The sequence below is a fragment of the Dryobates pubescens genome, chromosome 11 (assembly GCF_014839835.1).
Source record: "Dryobates pubescens isolate bDryPub1 chromosome 11, bDryPub1.pri, whole genome shotgun sequence".
Classification (NCBI taxonomy): Eukaryota; Metazoa; Chordata; class Aves; order Piciformes; family Picidae; genus Dryobates; species Dryobates pubescens.
The window spans coordinates 17,113,864-17,127,486 of record NC_071622.1 but is presented as its reverse complement, the minus strand read 5'-3'; the positions used below and the strand labels follow the sequence as shown (position 1 = coordinate 17,127,486).

Sequence of the window (13,623 nt, the reverse complement as noted above, 5' to 3'; positions counted from 1 at the left end):
CTGCCATTTCACATTCCCACACTACTCTGGGACTATCCAATTGCAACGTTCATACAACAGTTAGACACAAAGAACTGCACAACTATCTTAAGAGAATAGCTTCATTTTGATAGGCAGTACTCTGCCAAACAGCAGGCTCTGCTGCACACTCTTTCTGCCCTCAAAACTATCTCTCCTTTCAAAGAGAATTTGTGCTAGCTGAAAGATTAGAACCAAATCACTTTTTAAATCTCCTTTATCTACCTATTATAAACTGAAGAGACAGTTTTGTTTGTTGGTTTTGGGGTTGGTAATTTTTGGTTTTGTTTGGGTTTTATTTTTGATTATATGTATGCATTACATATTTCCTCTATGAAAGGCACACTGAGCTAACTTCCCCATTGTTAAAGTGGTAAGTTAGGCTCTCTGTGCTTAGGTATACATCTATTTGCACAAAAACCTCGCCATTAAAGGTATACACACATCTATGTTAGTGCACAAAAGCATTATTTGCCTTAATATGTGTGTATGCCTGTATTTGGTAGAGTAGATGTGGAAAAAAAATATCTCTTATTAAAGAGCTTTGGCCCAGAGAACAAGAAAGGGAATGTCAGAGTGTGTTCTTCTCCAATTAGCAAACCAATGCGTATTAAAACAAAAATACCTGCAACAAACCTGAAGCTGCAAACACAACAGGAAAGCAAATGAGATGCTGTAGCCAGAAGCTTAACAAAACAAAGGTTACTCAAAACTGGCTAAACATAGCTGAAGTAATAAAATGTTATAACCAAAGAGGTCTGACCTTGAGGCTTTCTTGCTTAGACAAACAGAAACCCTTTGACCTGTGTTCATCTTTTTTCTGCTTATCTTGTTGAATTCCCTTAATGAATACCTTGTGTCAATGAGACAGCTTAGGGAAATAAAAAAGTCATACAGACAAAGCAGCATTTTTCCAAACTGGCATAGACTTCACATTGAGGGCCCATGGACCCCTAGAAGAAGGTTGCAGTACTGAACAGTTAGTAGCTTTGTCACATGTAGCATCAGATGCTCTAGTAGATCCAACAGGCTGTGTTTACCCATGCACTGTGTGCACACAGACACACTCACACAAACAGTGGCTTCCCCCAAAGAAAATCAGTCTTTTTTTTTTTGTTTTTCCCTGTAAAAAAATTCCTCCACTTTTTTTTTTCCTTTTTCCCAAAGGCAACCAAACCAATCCTTTTAACTTTAAAAAGCTGATGTCCACACACAGTCCTTTGAACCTATGCACTGCTATGTTGCTCCTCGACCATGCTCCCTCGGGAGTTAGGCTGCACTGCTGCTGGAACAGGGGGTGCTCTGCGTGCTGCCGATGCTGTGCGCGGCGCTGCTGTTCTCAGAGGCTGGTGGTGACCTTGGGACCTGCTGTCTTGCCACTGCTTCCCCTGAGGGAAAGGGGAGAGAAAAAGTGGGGTCAAGAGAAGGGAAACTGAAAATGCTGGTTGTCTTGGAAAACAGCAACATGTTCTTTCCTAGTCTTCCTCTTCCAGTGATTTGTATTTCCATGCAATGCCTATCTTGGGTGACAGACCTCCGAGTACTGTTGAAAATGTGACCAGGATCACAGGATGTTAGCAGTTGGAAGGGACCTCCAAAGCTCATTGAGTCCACCCCTCACAATCCCCCACCCCAAGGGCAGGACCATAGAATCTAGTGCTGTTGCACAGGAATGCATCCAGATGGGTCTGGAAAATCTCCAGAGAAGGAAACTCCACAACCTCCCTGGGCAGCCTGTTCCACTGCTCTCTGACTCTCACAGTCAAGAAGTTCCTCTTCACGTTGAAGTAGAACCTCCTGTGCTGTAGTTTATATCCATTACCCCTTGTCCTATCACAGGGTGCAATGGAGAAGAGCCTGTCCTCTCCCTCTTGACACCCAGCCTTCAGATATTTATAAACATTTATTAAATCCCCTCTCAGTCTTCTCCAGACTAAAAAGCCCCAGGGCTCAGTCTCTCCTCATAGGGCACATGCTCCAGTCCCTTAATCATCCCGGTAGGTAAGGCTTATAACCTATAGTGAAAACAAGTCTCACCATTTCTGTTAATTGCTTACTGACACTTAATTAAAAGCCCTTTGTTATTTGGATTGCCAAATTAAACACCAGGCATTTATGATTCCTGATAAAACCTAGATTTTACTCTGCTCTTTTTACACCTCTTTCTGCACTTGTGGCTGGGATCCCCTGGTAAAAAAAAAATCTCTCTCCACTAGCATAGAAGTAAAAAAATTACACCATTATGTAAATGCCCAAAAGATCATGAGACCATGTTAAAAACCCTAACTCTGGCATTTTTAAATGACAGCACTCAAAGCTGCAACCTTAGCAAAATAGTGCACTGTTGCTGCCCCCTCCCTTGAGCTCATCTGTCAGGATGTGAACCTGTGACCTCAGTACAGTAAAAGGGACACACTGCTGCTGCTTGAGCTCCAGCCCAACCGTGGCAGCCAGCACCAGCATGGCTGCTTTCCTAGCAAAGGAGCAAGACAGAAATGTTTTGCAGGATCCTAGGCAAGATCTACTGGGGAAAAAGAAAAAGAAATAAACCAAAGTCTGGTACATCTCCTGTCTCATACAGTTGTAGTGATGCAGATCTCCTGCTTCACATTGCCCAAGGTCTGTAGAGTCAAATTTTTCTTCCCTGCTCAGGATTTGGGAGAGCTCTCATGCTTCAGTGACAGGGTGAAGGCAGGAGGCACAGCCTCCATCCAGAGGGTTATTACAGGGCAGGGATGAGCCAGCTTCCTCCCACGGGAGCCGCTCTGGCACATCCCCATGCCCTGTGTGCTGCTGCCCAGCTGCCAGAGTCCCGAGCTCCTCAGGAATGTGGCCATGGAGGAAGTGTGCCTTTAACACTTTGTGGCTCAGGCCAGAAAATCTTCTGCAGGCTGCTCAGTATTCAGAAGTCTGATACAAACAAGGGAGATCTGAGGATTTCTCGCAGCAGACGCTGCAACTGCTCTTTGTAAAGGCAACCAGCAGGTTTGCTGCTAGCTCATGCTGCAGCCACAGCTGTAAGCGCATGAAAGGCCCCACAATGCAAAGCTCTTGCCTTACACCCCACTGGTCTAGGAACGGGGAGGAAAGAAGGGACTGGACAGGATGAAAACCCAACTAACTAAACCACATCATCCTTCTCTGGAGACTTTCAAAACCTGCCTGGATGCATTCCTGTGCAGACTACCCTAGGTGATCTTGCTTTTGTCAGGGGGGTTGGACTTGATCCCTGGCAGTCCCTTCCAACCTCTAAAGTTCTGTGACTCTATGATACAGGAGGCTAATTAAATGTTTAAAAAGAGAGTGAGGACCTAATTTTTGAATCCAGCACTCAGTCTAGAATTTACCCTTGTAAGAGATTTTGATTCTTTTTTTGCCAGTGTAAGAAATTGGTATGGAGCTTGTCTGCAAGCAGATTTCTGCTCACACACAAGTAGGGTCAGAATCTACCTCCAGTCATCTGCAAACAGGCCAAGTTTCCACTCTAACTTGCACTAGAAAGGGCTTTGCAAGCCACCAGAGTAAATGGTATCAAATCAAAGTCTGTGTCATCATGCTGTAAAAGCTCTCATAAGCCTTGTTTGGAAGCCTTCCCCTCCCAACTTGCTCCCTTCTCCTCCATTTGTTTGTGTACAAGTCTTCCTTCCTTTTCTACTACAGGATATCTTTATAAAGGCAGTGAGAGCAAACTCCCTTTTATTAAAACAAAACAAGAGAACACAAACATCAGAAAACAACAAGTGGGTGAACCCCAACCGTTGGAGGCAGAGGAAAAGCTGCTATAGCTGCTCCGCTCCCCTGATGGGGCCCCCAGCCCTGGCGCCCTCCCTCTTGCTCTCCTTGCAGCTCTGCTGTCACCCGTTTTACAGACCACACGATTACACACAGCTTTGCATCAGCCTCGGCACGGCCATACATTCTATATGCTTTTAACCAGAAATCCATTTACAAGCTAAACGTATGCTAGTTTTATTTTATGGCAGAGTGACAAGCACGGTACTGGAGTCCCCAGGCGAGCCCAAGAGCTCACTCTGCTCCTGCTGGCTCCTCAGGCAAACGTCTTAGGAGGCACCTTCCCCTCCTTTTGGACAGCAGCCCCTGCCCCTCCACTGCAGTTCAGCTGCCTCTGCAGCACTCCATTTCTAGAGCACGATCAGCAGTGCTGTTATACCACAATCACTTGCTGAATAATAACCAACTCTCAATGTCCTCAAGGCAAAAAATAGCCCCAAATCACACTGACACTATCAACACTGTCTAGCAACTACATCTGGACTGATTTTCCCTGCATTGTGCTTCCTCAACGCCTAGCTAATCTGCAGCGAAGTTTTTTCAAAGAATGTTCATTAAAAGGATGTAAAGAAATGTAAACTATCACAGAAGAGGCATTCCCCATCTGTTTTTTTGTGTAAACAGCTTCATGTATCTCATGTTACCGAACCAGAACTGCTCAAAATGGACATGTCTCATCTATTGACAGTAAACAAGCTTTTACCCATCTGAATGAGACAACATGCACTTTATTATTCACACTTAGGAAAGCTGCCAGTTGTACTCCCTGTCCAGGAAGTCTGAATGTTTGCTTTTCTATCTCCATTTGCCAAATATAATTGGTTGCTATGTCAGTTTATTTTAAATCAGATCCCATAAGAAAAAAAGAGAGGGAGAGAAGTGGGGGAGGAGGGATGCTTTTAACTTCTCAGATTTTGGAACATTTTATCCTTTTAACTTGCAAGACTGCCTGGAGAAGGAAAGCACACTTTCCAAGAGAATGAAGTGACTGATGTTCTCTGTAACACAGTTTACTTGGTTTAGCACTCTCATTTAGTAAGACTTGTGCTTGTGCCTTCCTAAACATAGTGAATGATTGCTATTAAGACAGGTATTATATTGGCAGATACTTAAATTTGGAAGGGTTTCTGCATCCATGCACATGGTAAATTTTTTTCTGTTTTTGTAAATTGGGTTGTGGCAAATCTCTGCTACTTTCCCTTTAGTCTTGGGTTCTCTCTGGGCAGGACCAGCACTACTGTGTAAAGCTTTCAACCACCTTTCATGTCCTTTAACTGACTGGAAAAAAAGATCAGAAGTAGAGGGTCCTTTTGCAGAAAAGTCAGCTACAATTCTTTCTCTGTTGCTATAATTCTAGCTTCCCCTTTCTCCTCCCTCGCTACTGATGTATTTTAGGACAACTGTACTCCATGCTGAATTGTGTCAGAGAATCTAGAATATTCCAAAGCACAATTTTGATGCTCTGGCAGGAATTTTTCATGATGGAAATCAGCAAAAGCCCCACATGAAAGAAACTCAACACAACAATCCTTGTTCAATATTTGGGAATGAAATTCTACTTAGTTCTTCTCTGTTATCAATTGTTTGAGGTTTTCATGTTACCAGCCTATCAAGATGAACAAAAGAATTCATTCATATAAAGCTAGCTTTCTCCATGCTAGAACGTGTCTGCCAGTAGAGACAGATTGATAAGACTATATTGGCAACTCCCAAAATGTGCTCTTTTGCTCTACTGCACATAGCACTGCAGCAACAAACTTACTTCACACATCCCAAGCTGCTATTCTCCACCAGCACTTTTGTTCATGCTCTGTGTATCACCAAAACACATTTTAAGAATGAACTCATATTTTCCAATCTTTAGCCTAAATCATGCATTAGAAACCCAGTCTACTTGCAACAAAAGATGAGATCCCTGAACACAATTCAGCAATGCATGAACTCTCTGGTGGCAAAAGACAGCCACTCTGCAGATGAAATTTAGCTTTTTTTTCCTCCTAATTTTAATATAAGTCTGACGCCAGCTCTAAAATGTTTCCACTACAGTTGGATTATCTTGTCTACCACAATAGTCATCCTTGAGGAGGCTGTCCTGCCAGAGCCCTCACTGCACTCTGCTCCAAATTGTGCTTGGTAGATGTACGAAATTATGCACAGAAAAAAAAAAGAATTGCAGAGGAGCATAGGTTCACTTTCACAATCCTTTGAAAATCTGAATCAGATTAACTTCCTAGATATTTTTTATCATTTCTGAGATTCTCTGATCTGAGTCACAATGTCCCCTTCCTTTCTTTTCTTCTCATTTACTGCATTTTGCCTGGCCTTCTTCTCCAGTTATTTTCATCTCTCAAACACAAAACCAGAGCAGCTGCCCCCTCCACTGCTTGTACATAGTCACTGTGATTGATATACATTGTTAATGTAACTCTTTTAATGGGGTTGGTCCAAGTCCTGGTGTTGGCTTCAAAGTCCTTCTTGACTCTGATACACAACATGTGTCCAGAGACAGCTCTGTATACAAGTACAGATTGAACTTCAACAAATGCAGGACTAATGATGTTAATTTAACAATTGTTTAAATTGCTTGTTAATAAAGGCCACCTATTTGGAAATGACTTTCCTAACTTACACATCTATTCATTGAAACAGCAATTAATTTTCTCTCACCATGTTTCAGTGGTACACGAGGCATAATTATACTATTTATCCATATTATCACACCCTTTAAATTTTCCACATTTGCCTCAATTCCAAACAAGGAAGTTTCATACACAGCTGATGCATTTAGAAGTATTACACTGCTTATACAAAGTTGTACTGCCAACTGGAAAAAAAAATCCCACAGGGTTCATTTTTACTTTTTTTTTTTCCAAATTAACATAAGCTCTTGAGTCACAATATTTACACAAGCTCTGACCTGACAGGGACGGATTTTCACTCCTAAATAACTTGTGTGAGGTATTAGATGCTGAAAAATCCCTGCAGTGGGCCACAGGAGAGTTTCAGTGCTACAGAGCTGCACAGGTTTGGAATAATTGACCTCACATTCTCTCTGTCTCCCAGAGGTCTTGGCACTATCTTCCAAGGTCAAAAGTGGCATTAGCTGGGAGTCCAGCATGCTGTAGGGATTCTAAGAGACCCTGCGATCCACAAGCACCCCAGGTGTGGTGCTGCAAATCAAGACCCCCAGCATTTGTCTGTACCACCAACAGAATGATCCTGAAGCTTCCTCCTCTCCCAATACAGTACTGTATTTCTGCTAATTTAGTTTAGTATGGAAAACAAGTACCTGAGGAGTTATTGAAAAATTATCTATGCATAAGGGCTGCGCCAGTTCAGGCACATTGCTGCTTATCCAGTTGGACAGAACTGTGTGAGATTACATACAACTTCCACCAATTTAACAGTTGAAGAATGGAGGAATAATTAATTTGGGGAAAAATTTTATGTAAATGAAAGCCTAAGAAACACTTTCAAGTCTACTTATATTCAGAATATGTACACGTCAGAATATGTCTAAATAAAGCACTCCCTTATCCGCTGGGCCCAGGCTTTGTACTGGTCACATCATATCCCCTGTTATCATCAGCCCAACTTAGTAACTGAAAAATAATATTAAAAAGGAGTATGGGAACCAAAAGGGATCCATTAACTGAAATGATAACTAAATTTGAAATGCAGAGATGCTAATGATGATAATTCACAAGCCAGGAATATGCAGTTTTACTTCATGCCCCATATGAGTTCTCAAGATTCATGTTTAAAATTATTTTAGCAAATTTTAAATCATGTTGATAGTTCACCTTCCTTTAGGGAAGATCAACTTTCAATCTGCTGATACACACCAAGAGGTTCACAGGAGGAGTTGCTGCTGGAAAACACTCTAGTAAGAACAGAGAGCAAGAAAAAAAGTCCAGGACAGCCACTGCTGGCCACACCTCCCTTCTCCTCCCACCCTGCAAGAATTCAGGCCACACTGTATTTCCTGGGGTGTGATGTGCACAGAGGCTTGTAAGAGCCCTGCTGCTTACCTGTGTGTGAGTAGATGAACCAGAGTGCTCCTGTGAGCAGGGCTCCGATTACAAATGCTGCAAAGGCAATGCCCACGACAGTCAGCGTGTCCAGACCGTAGAACACAGCTACAAAGGTAAACACAAAGAATAAGGACTTTTTATTTCCAGTGGCAGTACGACTTTACAGAATTCACCCTGTAACCCTTTCATGAAAAAGAGTTTTTAAAAATTTCATCATTAATTAAGCCCTGTTTTGAAGAACAGAGTAGAGGATTTGCATCAAGGAAATAGAAGTGATGCTTTCCGAGACTGGCTTCAGTCCAACCAAATGTTCCGCATCACAAAGCAAAACCCCAGCTCAGCACACCCAAATCTGGAAAATGTTGCAAAATTAAAGCATTTTCAGCTGGATGTTAATAACTTGTTTTCAATTAAATTCCCATTTATCTTACAAATGTGTTTTAAAAGGGCTAAGGCTTTTGGCAAAAGATGCTTTCCGTTTAAATGCCCCAAACTTCAAGCACACTTTCCCCTGCATCTCCTGCAAGCTTGGTCTGAAATCTAGGTGGAGAACGGAACTGCTATTATGAAGGAAGAGAGGCCAGCAAAAAGTCAGCAAAAACATAAATAGAAACAATTGTTTTTCACATTTGGCAATGCTTTCAATAACTGAAATTAATCCCAGAACACAAAAATAGAACCACACACAAATCGCTTTCTAGGGGAGAGGCCCTTTGCAGTACATTTCAAGGGGAACAGCATCTGATTCCTAGATGTATTGCCCCCCAATATTAACCACCCCCACAGAAAAACTTTCAGCTTTTCTTTTTGGTGATTAGCAGTACTTCAAAAAATTTATAATCACTCTTCTAGCAATCACATGGAGGAAATGATTCTTATAGAACTGATCTCTAGGCTCAGTGTTTTTAATGTTTTAGAGTGCACAGAATGGCTTCAACCAGTGAATAACATTTTACTGACTAAGCTGGCCAGGAAACAAGCTGACTGGATCTTCTCAGTCCACAAAACACAACCAACACTCTCACTTTACACATTCTTTCATCCACCAGATGTCCATATGGACATCCCCCAGCGCAACAGCTTCTGAAATCCTCAGGGCCATTCCCCTTTTCCACTTTCGACAAACGTATTCTCCAGCAGCTCCTTTTGGCAAGGGCCTTTAGGACTCACTTCTGGGTGCCTGTGAGTAAGTTTTCATATACATCACCCGACAGATAGTGGCTTGAAAGGTTTTTCTCCCATTTCTTCTAGGAGGCTTTTTCTGATTCTTTAGACCACATTTGTTCATTTTAAATGCAAACAGAAAAGCCACTCCTAGACTCAACTGTTTTGTTTTTGTTTTCCACAAGTCACCAGATGCTGTCCTCTCCTCTTAAGAGAAAACTTAGTGAAGAGGAGAAAGTCACATGGAGGTTGAAGTGGCAGAACCATAACTTGTCATTCCCCTTGCTATTTTGAGCTAATTCAGTCCCAAAGACAGGGACAAAAGCAAAAAACACCTCTGTCCTTTGCACTTCCTCTTCTAATCTTCCCTTTTCTCCATTCGTTCCTGGTTTTAGCTACAAATCACCTTCACTTTCCTGTTTATTATTGTTATCTAACGTTGCTTCTCTCCTTTTCTTCCCTTTCTGGGGCAGTAATTGCCCCTGGTTAATTCAAGACACCAGGTCAGCAGAATACGTGAAGAGATAAATCCATGAGGTCAGTGATCTCACCTATGGGATGACCTACAAGTGCTGGTGCCAGAGTAAATGGGCATGTGGCCAGACGCAGTATAAGGCAAGTGAAGCACTGAGTAGGAGCTCTGTAAGATGGCATTGCTGCTGAAATCCTAGTATTGGGAAGCAGCAGCCTCAGCAAAGAAGGGGGAAATACACACACAATCAGCAAATAAGGGTGAAGCTCTCAATGGTGTTTTCCCAAATTTGATTTTCACCTACACAAAAGGTCTAAATGCTGCCTGGAATCTCTCAATCAATAACACAGTCAGAATTCTGTTCTGTCCCAGAATTTAACACACACACACACAAAGCTTGAAAATAATTTTCTTCATTGATCTAATACTTTCTAGATTAAAAGAGATTGGTTTAAGAGTTACTTACGTGGCTGTCTCACATTTGGCTTTGGAAGGGCAGGATCTAATTTAAAAACAACAACAAAACAAAACAGAAACCATTAATCAGAGTTCTACATACATTCTCCTAATTGTGCAAGCAGCTTTCAGGATTAAGACATGAACTATACTTGTTACACACCCGGAACTTCAGGAAAGCTGGCCTGAACTCAATAATCTTTCTCAGCTCAGAAAAATTCTATTCGGATATTGATCACTCCTTGGGGGGAACAGATCTACAGTACTCTTCATGCATCATATATTTTGCTGGCAAGTACACTGCAGCCTTTCCTACCCAGATGTCACTGAGTCCGACCCAGAGCGGTTACCCCTACATGGAGCTCTTAAAGAGCAATGATCACAAAGGCTCTTTTGAGGTGATTACAGTCAGCTGACTACACACTAATCACAAACAGGAGATAGCAGCACTCTAAATTCCAAACAAAAAAATTAAACCCAAACATTGTCAGTCACTTATACAGAGGAGTCAGTATTGTGGCACGGTACATACTGCTTTGTCCAAATTGCGTGAATGAGTGTTGATTCACACATTTTCCTGAGTCCTGTTTTCTATTCTGCCTTGAAAGTTGGGTGTTTTTTGTGGGTGTTTTTTTGGGTTTTGGTTTGGTTTTTAATTGCATAAAGAAAACAAAGCTATTATTCTTGGCAAGGATATAAATATCATCATTACTATCAGCATGTAACAGAAAGAGACAAGTAAACATGTGTTTAAAAAACGAAGACTTTAGCTTATATGGCTTCTCTCATCTTTCTCCAAGAATGCCATCTGAAGCACAAGAGCCAGAGATTCTGGCTTCAGATCCAAGGACCTGTTTGGTTAGCTGCAGCTTGCTTCTAGATTGCCCAGTAACCTAGGGATCTCATTTAAATTCTGACTTATCTGACTATGTGCAGTGCAACAGCCATAAAAGGATTTGATAAGATAGTATCCCAATACTTTTTTGTATCTTCAGCAACTGAAAAATAATTTCATTGCTGTGTAAACACAGCCCCTCAAAAATACTGACAATAAATGTATCTGAAGTATTCTTAAACCAAGACTATACTCCTAACTTCTAAAACCTAAATATCACTATTGAACTGCCAGCAATACGCTATAAAATCCTTAGATTCTGAGATACAATCTGCCTGTATTATTGTCACTTGTTCTAACACAAGTATCTCTTCCAGCTCACTCTTGTCAGGCTGGTAGGAAACAGGTGGAACAGTAGCAGGAAACAGGTGAGAACTTAAAGAGGTGTGTATGCATGCATGTGTTTGCTGGAAGTGTCAAGCACACATAACAGCAACAGCCTAACTGAATGTAGGATTTGTGATGAAGGCTGGACTGAAACCAAGGAGTACTGAACAGTACAAACATGGGTAAGGGCACTATCAGATTGTCTAAACACTCCGCTAGCCTATCACAAGTGCCAAGAAAATGCCTTCTGAGATGAGGGAAGAATGAATTTTCCATGCTCATTTTGTCATTGGTCTCTCAACAGAGAATTACAGGCTGTACAACCCATTACCAATTCCCCCCAGTCATTCAGTTCTTACATGTATTTCAATGTGGTTTGCTCAGAGCAACAGAGAGCAATAAGAATCCTTGAGGACAAGGAAGAGCATCTAATCAAAAAAACATCAACAGCCAGCCCTTAGAAATTACCATGATTTTTCTGTACCTTTGTAGGACAGAAACACTTTCTATGACCTGTCTTCTTTTGCTGCTGAAATTATAACCTGAAGGTCCCATGCTTTGCAAAAATCTGAACAATGACACCGGCAGGTTCTTTCAACAGAAGAACATGCATTTCCTAGCACTTAAATGGTCATCCACACACCTTTCACTGGAGGGAGAGAGCATGTGTGTGAAATGCAGGAATGCAAAGGAAAAAGAATGCAGCATGGAGTTAGGTTTTAGACACTTCCAATGGAATCAACGATGTGTAAGTGAGCTAGCAAGTAACTAAGAAAATTAGTAGGAAGAGTTATTTTTATTTAAATATACAGTTATGACTTCTTTTACAGTCAGTGACAACCATAAGCTTATGTCTGAAGAGAAAAAGACAACACCTTTGCAATGGCCAGGTTGTTCTGACTTTTGAGATGTCAAAGTGGACGGCTCCTACATTTGGCTTGGAAAGAAGATCCAATGACAGTAACTCACATAATGTGGTTTACAACAATGAAAGCTGGCTTTCATCACATGAAAGAAAATTAAGACCAAGATGTGTATTTTCCTGTTCAATGGCACAATACAATTTCTTTTCCAATTCTTAGGTTCACTTACTGGCCAATGATGGATGGCATTTGGCTTTTAGAAAAGGGTTTCTTGATTCACTGTGGGACAACTGCATAGCAACAAAGCTATGTAGTTAATGTGCCACTTTGTATTATGTCTGAAAGCAACGATAGGTTGGTAAGATTTCCACCAAACGTCCCACAGTTAGACTAAATCACCCACAATGCAACAAAATGCTCTATCACACTGTTGTCTTGTAACTAATCTCTATAAATTTAGCTTGTCTTTGCACACTAAGACCTTGTGCCTCTGACAAAGACAACATTCTGAGTGAAGCCCGAGACAGGAGCACAATGCTCCACACATCAGAAGGGCAAGAGAGCCCAGAGTACAAGTCTCTTCATTGAAAGCTGAACTTCAGTTGCAGGATTTACTCATTCCCAATTAGCAGAGAGAGCTTCCAAAGAGTGCAGAATCAGGCCCAAAGCATGGCTTTAATTCACTGAGATGAATTTAATTCATAGTGGATCTATCTGTATTAAGAAATTTGTTAAAAAACCCCACAACAACCACCCCAAAACCTAAACACAGGCTGGTCTGGAGAGCAGTAACAGAAATAGTTTATTCTTATGTTCCCTAGCAATGGTGTGTGGTACTTCAAATCGTTCAAAGACTACAAAGCACATACTATACAATGGAGTTTAAAAGGCTTCTGATCACCATGCTTTTGACACTCCCTAGAAAGCATTCCAAAGGTCAAACAGCCTTTGGACACAATTGGAAGATTTTGATGGGCACAAGAAGCCATTGAAGCTTCTGATTAAAATCTCATGCTAAGACAAAAAGAAAAGAAAACACATTTATTTTCTCGTATGAATGCATCAAAACGTGACTGATACTGTTGTCAGAGTGATTCACTAACAAAAACTTCCAAATTAAATGAAACTGTGAAAACAGTTCATAGTTCCTGTCACTCTCAGGGCATATCTGTAAGCTGTAGTACACTTTCACCATGTCATTTGGCATTATCTCATAATGCTCCTCAGCCTTCCCAAGTCCTTCAACCAGTTACTAGCCACAGTCATGTTTATGCAATCATAAAGATTACAAAATCAAACAAGCCCCAAAGTGGAGCTAAAATAGCTTTACACATCTCATCTTTTGCTCTTTAAGTCTAATGATTCTCTCCTCAGTGTCCATCCTTTACTTTACAATCTTGTCAGGCTTTAGCGAGGCCTTTGATACTGTCCCCCACAGCAAACTCCTGGCCAAGCTGTCAGCTTGTGGCTTGGACAGCAGCACTGTGCTGGGTTAGGAATTGGCTGCAGGGCTGAGCCCAGAGAGTGGTGGTGAATGGTGCCACATCCAGCTGGCAGCCAGTCACTAGTGGTGTCCCCCAGGGATCGGTGTTGGGCCCCATC

The 13,623-nt window shown here is 41.6% G+C and overlaps 1 protein-coding gene across 3 annotated transcripts in view; it reads right to left on the bottom strand.

The window, feature by feature from the left end:
- Positions 1 to 332: 332 nt before the first annotated feature.
- The window catches only part of TGFBR3 (transforming growth factor beta receptor 3), a 109,976-nt gene continuing 96,685 nt past the window's right edge, over positions 333 to 13,623 (bottom strand). For all 3 annotated transcript variants that reach the window (XM_054165158.1, XM_054165160.1, XM_054165159.1), the window contains exons 15-17: positions 9,947 to 9,982; positions 7,842 to 7,949; positions 333 to 1,406 (exon numbers count right to left, since the gene is read on the bottom strand). In XM_054165158.1, coding sequence (XP_054021133.1) covers positions 1,288 to 1,406; positions 7,842 to 7,949; positions 9,947 to 9,982 — 263 coding nt within the window. In that variant the 3' untranslated portion in view covers positions 333 to 1,287. The remainder of the gene's footprint in view (positions 1,407 to 7,841; positions 7,950 to 9,946; positions 9,983 to 13,623) is intronic.